The sequence below is a fragment of the Cyprinodon variegatus genome, unplaced genomic scaffold (genome assembly GCF_000732505.1).
Source record: "Cyprinodon variegatus isolate N-32 unplaced genomic scaffold, C_variegatus-1.0 Scaffold400, whole genome shotgun sequence".
In the NCBI taxonomy this organism is placed as follows: Eukaryota; Metazoa; Chordata; class Actinopteri; order Cyprinodontiformes; family Cyprinodontidae; genus Cyprinodon; species Cyprinodon variegatus.
Window position 1 is genome coordinate 231,512 of NW_015150853.1, and position 13,619 is coordinate 245,130.

Genomic DNA, 13,619 nt, shown 5'->3' on the forward strand with positions numbered 1-13,619 from the left:
AAAATAAAAAATTGTTTCAACAAAACAGCATAAAACAAGAAATTAGGAGAAAGTATCAGTGAAGTTCTAAGTACCAGATTAGGTCAATTATTTATGTTGTGTTTTTCCATTAAAAATGTAAAACTTCATAAAAAAAAAACAAAAAACAGAAGTAAAGTTTATCTCTATGGAGCTAGTTAAAGGCAAATATTTTAACAAGACACATTAAGAGGCAAACGCATCAGTTTAATACCCAGAGACATAAAACCAGATCAGACCAACTAAATATTTATTTAAAAACCCTTCAATAGGATCCTAGCTATAACCACAACAATTTAACAGAACTGTTTAACAGGTTTTGATAGTTATTCATTGTGTTTAGGCTGAAATGACGGTTGATAAACCATAAAAACAGCTAAACTCAATTTGGATGGACAGGATGGCCAATACAAGGTTAAATTGAACTTTGGCTAAAGCTAGTAATACATACAGTTTTATTACACAATTACACAGGATTCATATCAACTTTAAATAGAGACATTTAGAATATTTAGGTAATTTTGATGCTATGATTAATAAAGGTTAACATTGGTTGTTGGAAACATTCATTAACTCGAACAATCACTCTTTTTTTTTTCATGATTTAGGTTTAAAACTTGAACAATTTTAGAGTCTTTGTTTTTTTTTTACATATTTTCAATTTTAAATTTACTATGTCGTGTGCCATCAACAATCTTCTTCTCCTTAATCCTTCAGACCTTAATATGTTTATCTTGTTTTTGTGACTCAGAAGTTTTCTATCCATAAAGACTAAGTGATTGGTAGATTAATTGATTAATTAATATAAATGAGCTTTAAATCTATAAAAGTTCAGGTAATCATATTAAGACACTAACTTTAAAGCAACCCCTCCTCCTGAGCAAGCATGTGATGACAGAACAATCACCATGTTTAGCTGCCAAACTATCCTAAATAAACAAGTGTGATGTTGAATAATGAGTTTGTTACAAGGAAACGTGGTGATCCTACTCTACGTTTTACTGTATTTGCCTTTTAAGAACAACATATCAAGCTAAATATCCCAGGGGTTAGATACTAGTAACTAGGAAAGTGAAATATTCAGAGTAAATGGTGGAAGTTAAAACAAAAAGGTTTGCTAAGGACAAGAACTATACACTCAATAAATGCGGAGATATGGTAGTGATATATATAAAACTTATATTGTTACGTATTTGCTGATTTACATAAATGTATTAAATGACGTAAGGCTTAACCGAGGAGAAGAACATAGAAGCGACTGCAACCAAATAACAGGAGGCTAAGATATGAACGTTAACCCGGTTATAATGTGGGCACCCTTAAAACACATTAATATCTCCAGTAAGATTATTTACAATCAAAATCTACAACACATGATGCCATACACATTTTCATTCATATAGGTGAGAGGCTTAGGTGCTCGGATATATTATTATTACTTGCCTGTTCCATCCACTTCCATTCCTCCACCATTGCTGGTCGCCATCTTGTCCGGTGTTGTGTCGAAAAATGCAACGCTGTCATTGGAAGATAATTTCAATGCGTTCTGTTTCCTGTTTTTCTGTGTTTTAGCTTGGTTTACCTCAGGGCAAAGTGGCTCGTACTTTCTAGTCCTACTATGTGCTTAATAATTACGTCATTTAACTCATTTCTAGCATTCTTTATACTTAAATAAACCTTATGATATTAAGAAACATGTTTAGGTACTTTCCGACTGTTGCCTATCCCAGCGTACCAGCGTCACTTTAAATATGTAACAATTAGTAAATGTTTATACAATTGTGTTTTTCGTGCTGTTAGAAATGTGAAAGAGTATTTCTTATATTTTATTTACATGTAACATACACAGAGACGCCGGTGCACATGATTACAGTAGGAGTACCTTTTTTGGCACAACACCGGTGAAGCGCGCATGCGCAAGAAGCGTTTCGCTAAATGAACGATAGGTGGCAACACTTCCTCTGCCAGCGTCTCTAAACATGGTTTAAAGCTCCATTGTTACTATAAATGTTCCAGTGTCATAAAGGGAAAGACTGAATACACTCAGTCGCGACACTTCTAGTGAAAAATAATTTCCTAGTCGCGTTTGTTCCGCCTGGTTAGGTCCTTCAGTGTGGACGGGCAGCTGTTTCCCGGGGATCGTTGATTTAGGCGCAACGTCGTGTGCGTCAACATATAATTCCGTGTTTGGACTTTTATTTACAAAATGGATGAATATGAAAGTTGTAATCTGGATTACTTCCCAGAGAACATTTTAATAGACGTACTCTCATACTTGAGTGTCAGAGAGCTCGTCAGAGCTGGAAGGTAAGGAGGTGTTTTGGCTTTTGAAGCAATTTTCTTTGTTGTAACTACCTCAGATGAGAGTTGTTTATATTGCAAATGTTTTTTTATGGTAAATGATCTGTACTTATGTTGCTTTTATTTAAGTCAGGAGACTTGACCAAAGCCCTTTACTCTACATTCAGTCATTCACATTTTCTTGCTGTGTTTCTAGAGTTTGCAAAAGATGGAAACGCCTGATTAAAGACCAAAGACTGTGGAGAACAGTTGATTTGACTGGATGGAAAGGAGTAAGACTGACATTTTTCTCTCTTGCAAAAGTTTTTAAACCCCTATAGTGTTTTCACATACAGCCACAAGCTTCATTATATTTTACTTTGGGATTTTATATAAAAAAGCTTCAGAAACACAAAAGAAGTGCATAAATGTTAAAGGAAATGGTTAAAAGGATTTGAAAACTTTTCCCAAATAAACATCTTAAAGGTGTAGTCTGAGTTTTGTACTATGCTTTTTTTTTCTCTGATATAGATAAATTAAAACATGCTTGATGAGGATGTAAGACTATTTTCACTATTCAAAAAAGCACATCTACAAATAATTCATTAGCTGGTTCATAATATCCAACATTATGTATTATTCTAATATATCTTTTCTGAAGCTTGATTATTTGGTCAATGTTAGTTTTTTCAGTATCTACCCAAATTTCAGCTCAGTATGACAGGTAAGGTAAAACACAATACAATATATGCAAACTATTCCTATATGAAAAACACTTTACTGTATGAAGCACAGTAATTGATCTGGATAATTACGCTTCACACGCTTTAAACAAAGTTTGTGATTTATAGTCTCTCCCACAAACTTGATCTCATTTACTTTTTCAACACCATTTAAACATAACCTGACCAAACACCGTGAATCTTTAGCATAGCATACATATTTTTTATTCCAACTCTGTGTGTGAAACATTTTAAAAATATTTTTGCATGATCCTCTGCTTTTCAAAAGTATTATCATCCTTCTGTGCTTTCCTTCATTCTTAGCACCTGAATTGTTAATAGAAACTTTTTTTTTTTTATTCCACGTCTCACACGTCTCTTCATTGGCCGTCCAACGTGTTCTAGGTGACGTCCCGGATCCTTTGGGTTCTTCTGCGTCAGTACTTTGGCTGCGGACTGAGGTGTCTCCGCCTGCGTGGTTTGCTGCTCTCTGCTCGAGGAGGCACTTTTCTCTCCGAGTCTTGGCTTAAAGCTTTGTCCACCAAATGTCCCCGCCTCAGTAAACTCTGTCTTTTGCATGCTGACCTAAGGAGCTTACCAGGCTGCCAGGTCCTGCCCCGAACTTTGCGGGTGCTGGAGCTGCGTGGCTGTGAGCTGCCTCGTAGCTTTTTTAACCAGACTCTGCCTGCTTCACCTCCCAGACCCCACGAACAAGCCGAAGCCACATCTAGTGTTGGTGCTAAACAGCAGGGAGGTGCTCAGAAAGGAAAAGGACTAGCTTCACCTTTAGGGATTGGGGTCGAGCGGTTGGTCCTCAACAACGTCCCTTCCTTTACAGATCAGCATCTGCAGAATCTAGCATCATGGGAGAGGCTCAGTCGTCTGGAGTTACGTGACACCTTTCGCGTCACAGCAAACGGACTCAGGAGCTGTGCAGCAAAAGAAGGGCTCTCAGGCCCAGAAGGACTTTCAAGACTAAAATATCTCGAAATAGGGATTACAGCAAGGCAGGGCTATCAGTTACAGATGGCTTCCCTGGGACTGGGGGCTGGGTGGCTTGGTCTGGAGGAGCTGAGTCTTGGTGGGAAGGAGGTGGCAACGGGGTTGCTGTGTGCCAGCCGTCTGAAGGACCTGAAATGTCTGCACCTGTGGGCCTGCACGCTCAGCGAGCTGCAGATCGTACGGAGCTGCAGGATGCTCCGCGGCCTCCGCCAGCTGGAGTTTTTAGATGTCATCTTTCAACCTCGGCAGAGTCCCCCTGCAGAAGAAGGACAGGGGCAGGAAGGGGGGGAGGAGCAGCAGAATGAGGAGGAAGGTCCTGGTGGAGAGAGTAATGATGAGAACAGGACGCTTGACGGGGCCGATCCCTTCCCAGGTCTACGCCGATCACTGGCCGTCTTGTTGCCGTCCTGCTCGCTGGTTTTTACCAACTGCTCTGTTCAGATGAATGCAGACTGATTCTGCTTAGCATTTATTCCCACAGCTTCTCACCAGAAAGTTTTGTCTTACAAGACTAAACACTTCTTTTAATTCCTCAATATGATACAAAGAAAAAAAAAAACTAGAGCATTTATTTTAATTATTAAGTATGTCCTTTATATGTTTCTTTAGTTTAATTAGTATAATATCCTAGCAGTTATTCATTCTGTCATATGAGCAACTTTCCTCAGATACTGCAAACACTTTTCTAACATTTGCACACAACTCTATAGAGAAAAATGGAAAAAAAAAAAGAAATTATTTTTAAAGAAAATTTAGATTAGATTTTTTTTTATAGTTAAAAGTTTTAAAGGATCTGCAAGTTTCCAATGCTTACTTGATCCCTTTGCTAAAACTCTACAGAGCGGTGCGTTGCATGTTAGCTCCTCCAGTAAGAAAAACCTAAAAGAATAAATACTGTATATTTTTAATCTTAGCAGATCACCACCCAGTCAGTTCTGATAAGATTAACATGCATGAAGAAATATGGTTTTTCTCATGAGGGAATCAAAATAAAAATAAAGGAGATGTTTATGCAAGAGAGAAAGCAGAGCATTGACTGGTTGCCTGTCAACAGACATGCAGGTGTTTAAATTCTGAGGAAGCTTGAAGAAACAGTCCACCTGTTTCCTGTTGCCTAACTGCTTTCCAACACAGTCATATATTTTCTCATGGCTGTTGTGTTAAAAATGCAAAGCATAGCATTTTCACATGTATGTATTTTTTCTCTGAGCCTTAACTGATATGAGTTTTAAAGTTCATGAAAAGAAAAAAAGACAACAATGTCTGTTTTATTACCAACTAGAATCACAGACCATATGTTTTATGAATCTAAATGACGTTGGGGTTTAGCATAAATCATGTTATGGTGACGTAGTCTTTATTAAATTCAGAATCATGCATCTTTCTGTCTATTTAAAAGTGTTCGATTAGGTGTTGCAAAGCTTTACTTTGATGGAGACTCCTTTCAAAGGTTGAATTTTAACTTTATGTACCGCGCCAAGAAACAGTATTAGTCTGTTTGCAGATTTATTCTATTGTTTTGTCTCTCTGAAATATTTCAGATCATGAAACAAATACTTTGTGAGGGATCATGAATGAATATTATGGTGGAAAGCAGAAATCCTTTTTACATCAATCAATTTTCCGATGCACTAAGGGCCCAGGCCATCATATTGCCTCCACTATGTTTGTTTGAAGGGCTCCTTATGCGTTTTTGGTTTTGACTTTTGAAATCAGTGCTTTTGGGACCTCATACTGCTGGAGATGTATTGAATGTTGTTCTCTGTTCATATTTCACCTTCAGGAGTACATTTGGTACACTGTCTAATCCTGATGTTAACATCTGTTTTCATGTTTTCTCACTTTTGTTGACAGGAATTCCAAAGCCTGACAATAAATCTACAGTTGAGTCCTGTGTGTGTGTCTGTGTCCTAATGTGTTAATCGGGGTTCATTTGTGATTTAAGAAGAAGAAGGGTGTTTTTATTTTACAAAAGGAAAAGGTTATATCAGGGATGTTATTACTCTGACTTTTTTGTCAGATTACCTGAAACTATCAAGTGTCACAAAAATCTAATGCATCAATCCAAACATTAAAACATCTAAACTAGGCTGTTCTGTATATAAAGGAATTTTCAGCCACTACTAAGAACTTAGTCATTTGGATCATGTTGATGAAATTAGCTAAAGAATAGTCAGATCTTTTTTTTGATATTTACTTTCTAAAAATAAAGTTTGTATATGTACATAAATTGTAAAAATTAGCCACAAATCAAATTTTAATTGTTTTTAAAGCCCAAATGAAATGAATACAATAGAGAAACATAAAAAAAAACAAATCAGGGAGCACAGATTCATACAAAATTATATCAGCAATTTTTTTTAATAAATCAATATTTACAGGCTGATTTGTGAATCTTGGCAACATTGTGTTTTTAGACAAACTGAATGGTTTTTACACCCATACGCTCCCCATTTTCACTTCTATAAGGCATTCCAGTGTGAGGCTGCTATTCCTCATTTTCTGGATGGAATTAAATTCCTGATATATTTGATTCCACATGTTTTTTTATTCCATGCCATATGTATAGTTTATGATGGATCTTCTGCACTTGGTTATTAAACTGCAAAAAATGATCTCGAAATGAGGCAACTATTCTTAAATTAGGTGTATTTACCCTTAATTTGAGCAGGTAAATAAGGTTATTTGCAAATGGAATGTTTTCATTCCATTTGCAAATAACCTTTTTATAATAAGTTTTTTTAATCTTAAATAAGATAATTAAATAGAATGCACTTGAAAAAAGACAATGCAATTCCTTGTTCTTATTTTAAATGTAAATCATCTTGCTCCATTGGCAAAGCTTCTCACTTACCCCCTCAGTTCAAGAACAAACACCTATTTTAAGAAAAAATTAACTTATTTAGATGTTGACTTATTTGAGTGTAAAAAATACCTCCTGGTTGCTTTACAAACTTGACCTCAAATTGATGCATTTAAAGCTTTTAAAAAGCAATACAGTCTTATAAGTATATATTTGTAATGCTGACAGATAACTTGATTAGTCTGTATCAAAAATGAAGCAACTTTTTAAAAAGTAGTTTTTTATTTTAATATTTGATCTATTTATTGTTCCATGGTTGGTGGGAAGCTGTGTCTGCTTGTTTATTGAAGTCTTATAAGTTCATGGTTTTTTTCTAATATTTAGTTACATTTTAGCCAAAATTCCAGTCCCCCTTTTTTGTTGATTTAACATTTTGGGTTGGCAAATCTTTTCCTTTTTAGGATATCTAGTTAATTTTTATAAATATTATTAATTGTCACACGTTCTTTTAAATAATGCACTATGTTGTTCTTGATGAAATGTATGAACGTGGTCTAGCTTTTGTGTTTTTTACAGATCCTTTTCAGAATGTTTATTGATAACAAAATATAGGTTGGACTTCAAATAGCCTTGGCTAATAAAACTGGAGCATGAATTGAGAGACAGCACATAAGCCACCTACAGAATATTGTAGGGTTAGATTAGAAATGTATAGGTTTGATTCTCATTCACTCCCAGCAGTTTTCTTTTCTCAGATACCAAGTATTTTGGAATTTTTGGGGGATTTTTTTTAATTGCCGGCAGAATGGACTTGCTTAAATTCATTTTTAAACCAAACTTGTCTGAAAAGTCTAATTAATTTATACCAGTCTGATAAATGAGGAAAATCACCATATCATCAGCTAACTGTGATCTTTTAGATTCTTTGTTGAAAGTTTCAGTACCTTAAAAATGTGTCATTTTAATTTCAGTGGCCATCATTTGTACTGCAAGCAGAAAAGAAACATATGGACTGATTCTGCAGCTTTGTTTTTTCCTCTAAAAAAATATGAGCAACATTCCATATGGCAGTTTTATAGAACGGCTACAGCTGTTATAAATAAATATACAGATGAACCATTTTCCATATCCAAATGTTTGCTTTGTTTTGGTCGTGAATTGGAGACTAACTGTATCTAATGCTTTGCAAAAATTAACAAATAAGACAAAGCTGCCCTCAATAATATAAACATTATAATCCAGCATATCCAGATTCAATCTTACATTAATTATAACACAGTCTTGACTGTTCATTAGTAGTTTCTGACTCTCTTCTTCTCTCTTACCTTTTCATAAGATGTAGGGAAATATTTCAGCATCACTATTCAATATTTAATTTATCTTTTTTTAGTTTTAGAAATTGTTTGATGAGTTTTTGTTTAAAAGCAGATGGCAGAGAGCCTTTTTATAGAGCTGGCTCTTCAAAGTGTTTATCCAATTCATTCATAGACCATCATTGCCATTGGGGTTTATTGTCTTAAATGAATAGAATTAATTAATTTTTAAATGTTTCATCAATTGTTTTTGAATTTGATTTTATATTAAGGAAAATGCTTTTAATTTATTTGTTTTATCAAGATTATCCCTGGAATATAATTTCCTGTAGAAACTGGCTACATATTCTTCATTGATTTTATTTTTACATACTACATTATTTATTTAAAGTTTGCCTACCTGTGAAATTTTATATCATAGTCTTCTTTTTTTTCTGAATGAAAGACAAACGATTTTTTCACTGTGCCCAAGTCATTTTCTTCTTCATCTTATAAAAGCATCTTTTCCCTTTCTTCATACATTTAATCTACTAAGTTCTGTATTATTTCGAGGTGTTCTTGTTTGTCCTTTTTTAAATAAACATATTCAGTGATTGACATTATTTGAAAAGAGAGTTGCTTACTCAATCTAGTTACAAATTTTCAGATTTAAAATGTTATTAATTCCCAGGTCTCTCTATATTGGTTGAGTTTGTTTTAAAAATCGACATCATTAAGTACATTTCCATTTATACATGTTTATCTCTTGACCTTTTGGTAACAAAGTTTATTTTAATAGCTAGAGCTCAGTAAATACTGTTTGCATAATTTCTGTTTTCACCTATTTGAAACATGTTTGTAGATAAAGGAAAAATCAATTGTAAAGAAAGTCCCTATTGCTCCATGGGTAGATCTTGGTATTTGGGTGATTATATGTCCAAATATCAATCACTTACATCCTGTGTGATTCCTTTAATTTCATTCTTTTGAGGATACCTGTCATTCATTTCAGTATTAAAATCTCTTCTCCATATATAACTATGGCTGGGGTGAACTTGATAATTACATATATACTTTGCATTCTATAGTTTGTAATAAGATTTTTTTTTCATTTGTTGTATAAATTTTAGTAAAATGACCTCCAGAACAATAAAAAAAGCCATTGACCATTATCATCTGTGGTCTGTCTTCTGATATTTCCCTTTAGAACAGCGACCCCTGCTGATCTATTACTGCAGAACGATTTATTTTATTAACAGTCATTTTCCAGCATGCGTTTCCTGCACAAAATGAAAATATGCATATTTCCCTTGACTAAAGTAAAAATATATATTTATTTTTACTTATTTTTAGATCATTCTATACTCCCCTGACATTTTATTGGAAAAAATAAATTGACATAAAAATAAAACGAAAAAGATAAAAAGATAAAACATTTCTGTCCTCTCCTCTGTCCATTAATCATTAAAATCCAAATACATTTCAGTTTGAGGTTAGCCATTGTTTTAAATGCATTAATTAGCGGCTCTAAGCTGTTCCAAAAATGACTTTATTTGCGGCAGCGCGACTGCTTTCATTTCGTAATGGCTAACTGCCCAAATTAAAATAGAAAAACATCTTATGTTTGTTTTTAAGTAATTTTTATATTTTAGATATTTCATATTATTGACCGGTGGTTCAAAAACTTACCACCAGCTGGCGGCAGTAAAGCGCCACATAGCTGTTTTCTGAATGCCGATAAACCGAAGAAGAAGAAGAAGACCAATCCCGTTCGCGGAAACTGGCGATTTGAAAACGTTGGCGGCGAGGGAAGCTTTAAAGAAAGACTGGATTCCCTGCGCTGTGGAGCTAAAAGCTGTATATCTAGCAAAAATGCAGGTAATGTTTATTTTATGTCGAAAATGTAATCCAAATAGTCACGTTTTCTGGTTTGGAACAGCGTTTCAAAATATATTTTTGATGTTAGTCTTAGCTAACGTTAGCTTCCTGTGTTCAAACAAACAAACAATGTTATTACGACGTTAGTGACATTTTATTTGATCTGTTTTCGGTCACAGCAGCGAATAATTGCAGAGCGGTCTTTATAAATAACATTAACGTCAACCATAAGACCCGAAAGACTAACTCCTTAGTTAAAGATATTTTTTAGGCTCAAGTGAACGTTGCTAACTGTTTAAAAATGCTATTTCTTTACAAGACTACACGGTGAATGTGATGTCAGGTTTAGGTTTAGCCCTTTTTTTGGAGAGAAAAGGCCTAAAATAACTAATGTCAGCTGTGTAGGATTTTATTCAGGAGTCAAATATTCTTTCAAGGTTATTTTTCAAGGATTTGTGTCCGTAGAGTCTTATTTGGTGTTTTGTTTTTACAGAATAAGGAAAATTATGAGCCCAGGGCTCCCCAAAGACAGGTGAGTGGTATTTCTACATTAAAAAGTAAAGCTCAGCATTTACTGTAGTTAACCTTTATAAATGCTCACCCTTTACTTGAAAAATCTAATTTAGTTGTTGTTAACCATCAGTAGAAACAAATGTATCCAAAAGCGAATCAGTGTGTAGATATAGGTACATAACTAGAACTGTCAACATTTCTTGTATTTTCAGATTTTTTTATTTTTTATATGTCTGCTCTGATTATCAGTTTGAAACCCCAAGTATGCACGGTGGAGCGCAGCGTCTTGTGGTAAAGCCGAGATCAGATGCAATGAAAACTTTGGTTTCAGGTAAATCTCACCTTGTTTGCACAAAACAGAGTTTTAAAAACTGTCCATCAATTACTATTGTGATTTTTCTTTTTTTTTGATTGTTTTAAGGTCCTGGAAGAGAGTGTGTAAGCTCATCTTCTGCTTCTCTGCCAAAGTAAGGGCATTTAAAAACTGCTCTCTCCTCTACCTCTTGATAGTTTCCATGATGTTAAAAGTGTTTGGTTTGTTTACATCAGGAAAATCACCATTGAAGACTTTGACATTGGTCGGCCCCTCGGGAAGGGCAAGTTTGGCAATGTCTACCTCGCACGGGTGAAGAAACTGCAAGCTATTGTGGCGCTGAAAGTGTTGTTTAAGTCCCAGATGGAAAAGGAAGGTGTGGAGCATCAACTACGAAGAGAAATCGAAATTCAAGCACATCTCAAGTTAGTTAAAGTTTTTAGCCATCATCTCTACTACAGTTACTGGATTTTGTTTTGATATTTGGACTGTGTGATTTTATCATTATAGATGGAAAATCATTTTGACACATTTTCATTCTTTATATTTTGTCAATTGTTTCTTTCACCTTTTAGACACCCAAACATCCTGCGTTTCTACAACTATTTCCACGATCGCACCAGAGTTTTCCTGGTGCTTGAATACGCTCCCCGTGGAGAAATGTACAAAGAGCTGCAGAAGTATGGACGCTTTGACGATGAGCGGACAGCAACAGTAAGATTTCATTTAAACTAAGCTTAGAAAACCAGGAGAGATCATCTTGAATTGCTTCTATACTTTCAGTGTTGCTAACAAATGCCTTTATTATTTTTGTAACCGTCTAGTACATGGAAGAAATAGCCGATGCTCTTATGTATTGCCATGAGAAGAAAGTGATTCACCGGGACATCAAGCCAGAGAATCTACTTCTCGGCTTTCGCGGAGAGCTTAAAATAGCGGACTTTGGATGGTCGGTCCATGCCCCTTCTCTGAGGTAAGAAACCCAGGTTTCTCAGAACTTCTGTGTTGGGTTATGCAGCTTCTTAACGTAAGTCACCTCTTTTTAATCCTTCCAGACGTCGCACCATGTGCGGGACATTGGACTACCTTCCTCCTGAGATGATTGAGGGAAATACTCACAGCGAGAAAGTGGACTTGTGGTGCATCGGAGTCCTGTGCTATGAGTGCTTAGTTGGTAACCCACCGTTTGAAACAGCCAGTCACACAGAAACCTACAAAAGGATTATGAAGGTTTGTGTCTGTCCGTGGATATGTAATGCATACTCTGAGCTGGATAGAGCAGTTCTGCGCTGAACGATTTGAGAACATTTATCTGATTATTTAAGTTTTATTGTGAAAAAAACCTCACATCCTTGGGGAAAACATGTTATATTTTATGAGATGTTATGTCTTGATTTCAGTCTTTAAAATGATGGTGTTACATAAGGATTTAAAACCATTTTAAATATGATGTGGTTTATTTGATCAAAAAACTCAATAAAATGTAGTATGACATGTATGTGAATGGATGGATTAAAATGTGAAACAAGTTGTTTATATAACTTGGCACCTACTAAAATATATTTTTGTTGAGATTATATAGTTGAAGGGAATATTTATTAAGATTTAAGTGTCCTCCTTGGTATTATACACTAAATGGATTTATTTATTTTTTCTCAGGTGGATCTGAGCTTTCCCAAAGTGGTCTCTGAAGGTGCACGGGACCTGATCTCAAAGCTTCTCCGCCACAACCCCACCGACCGGCTGTCTCTTCAGAAAGTTATTGACCACCCGTGGGTGCGGGCCAACTCTCACAGACTCCTTCCTCCCACCTGTCCCTGAACCGACTGCCTTGTGACTGTCCTGTTTAGTTGATGTTTTGTAGTTTGGTATGAAAGGCATTTTTACATTTTATTCCTAATAAATACTGAAAGTTTGTATTGTTTTATATATACTGTTGGGATTTTTTGATTCAAATCAAAATAAAGGCAAAAAAAGAAATTTTTTGTAGTGTTTTGAACTTTGAATTCAGAAATAGCTGTACGATTTCACACCAATGCATGTGTGTTTGTAAATGGGTGTATATATATATTGATAGATATAGATATCAGGGTTTCTGCAGGTCATTAAAAATCATTGAATAATTTTTTTACTTAAGGCCTTATTTGACAATAAAGTTCATTAAATGTGATTATCATGGCATTTAAAATGCTTTATAAAAAAAAAAGTGTCAAATATATCAGATTTAGCTGGTTCCACGTGTTTGCATGGAACTGCTCCTTGTTGATCGTAAAGCTGTATGTTCAGAACAGAAGCTCCAGCTACAGAAAAAGCTAGAGAATGGGAAAATGCAAATTTTTAACATAAGTGGCTGGAAAACGAGAAATTCGGGACATGGCTACAGCCTGTCGATGGTTAACATGATGATTACAAAGGATTTGGCTGTGTTTACTTTTATTTATATATATATATATATATATATAAAACGGTAATAGGTACTGGTGGCATTAAAATTATTTCTAAGAGCATTAAAAAGCATAATATTAGAGTTCCTCCTTCCTGTATACACCCTATATATATATATATATATATGTATATATATATATATATTGTGTGTGTGTGTATATATATATATATAATATATATACATACACACGCACACAATTCATACACCACCTATAAGATCCTTTTTTCGTTCCATTGAGCGCATATACGGTAGCGTGGCCGAGCGGTCTAAGGCGCTGGATTAAGGCTCCAGTCTCTTCGGGGGCGTGGGTTCGAATCCCACCGCTGCCATGACTTTTTCCTGACATTTGTAT

At 35.1% G+C, this 13,619-nt stretch overlaps 2 protein-coding genes and 1 non-coding gene across 3 annotated transcripts; all 3 read left to right on the forward strand.

The window, feature by feature from the left end:
* Nucleotides 1-1,970: 1,970 nt before the first annotated feature.
* fbxl12 (F-box and leucine-rich repeat protein 12) lies at nucleotides 1,971-6,060 on the forward strand. The gene is made up of 3 exons (XM_015387625.1): nucleotides 1,971-2,325; nucleotides 2,516-2,591; nucleotides 3,426-6,060. The coding sequence occupies exons 1-3, from the start codon at nucleotides 2,225-2,227 to the stop codon at nucleotides 4,476-4,478; spliced, it is 1,230 nt and encodes a 409-aa protein (XP_015243111.1). The 5' UTR covers nucleotides 1,971-2,224; the 3' UTR covers nucleotides 4,479-6,060.
* Nucleotides 6,061-9,873: 3,813 nt separating this feature from the next.
* Nucleotides 9,874-12,688, forward strand: LOC107092931 (aurora kinase B-like). Its single transcript, XM_015387650.1, has 9 exons — nucleotides 9,874-9,995; nucleotides 10,489-10,527; nucleotides 10,758-10,839; nucleotides 10,930-10,975; nucleotides 11,058-11,246; nucleotides 11,397-11,535; nucleotides 11,646-11,794; nucleotides 11,877-12,051; nucleotides 12,481-12,688. The coding sequence occupies exons 1-9, from the start codon at nucleotides 9,990-9,992 to the stop codon at nucleotides 12,640-12,642; spliced, it is 987 nt and encodes a 328-aa protein (XP_015243136.1). The 5' UTR covers nucleotides 9,874-9,989; the 3' UTR covers nucleotides 12,643-12,688.
* An 826-nt stretch (nucleotides 12,689-13,514) lies between these two features.
* trnal-aag lies at nucleotides 13,515-13,596 on the forward strand. The gene has a single exon. It is a non-coding gene; the product is annotated as a tRNA-Leu (tRNA).
* Nucleotides 13,597-13,619: the final 23 nt, after the last annotated feature.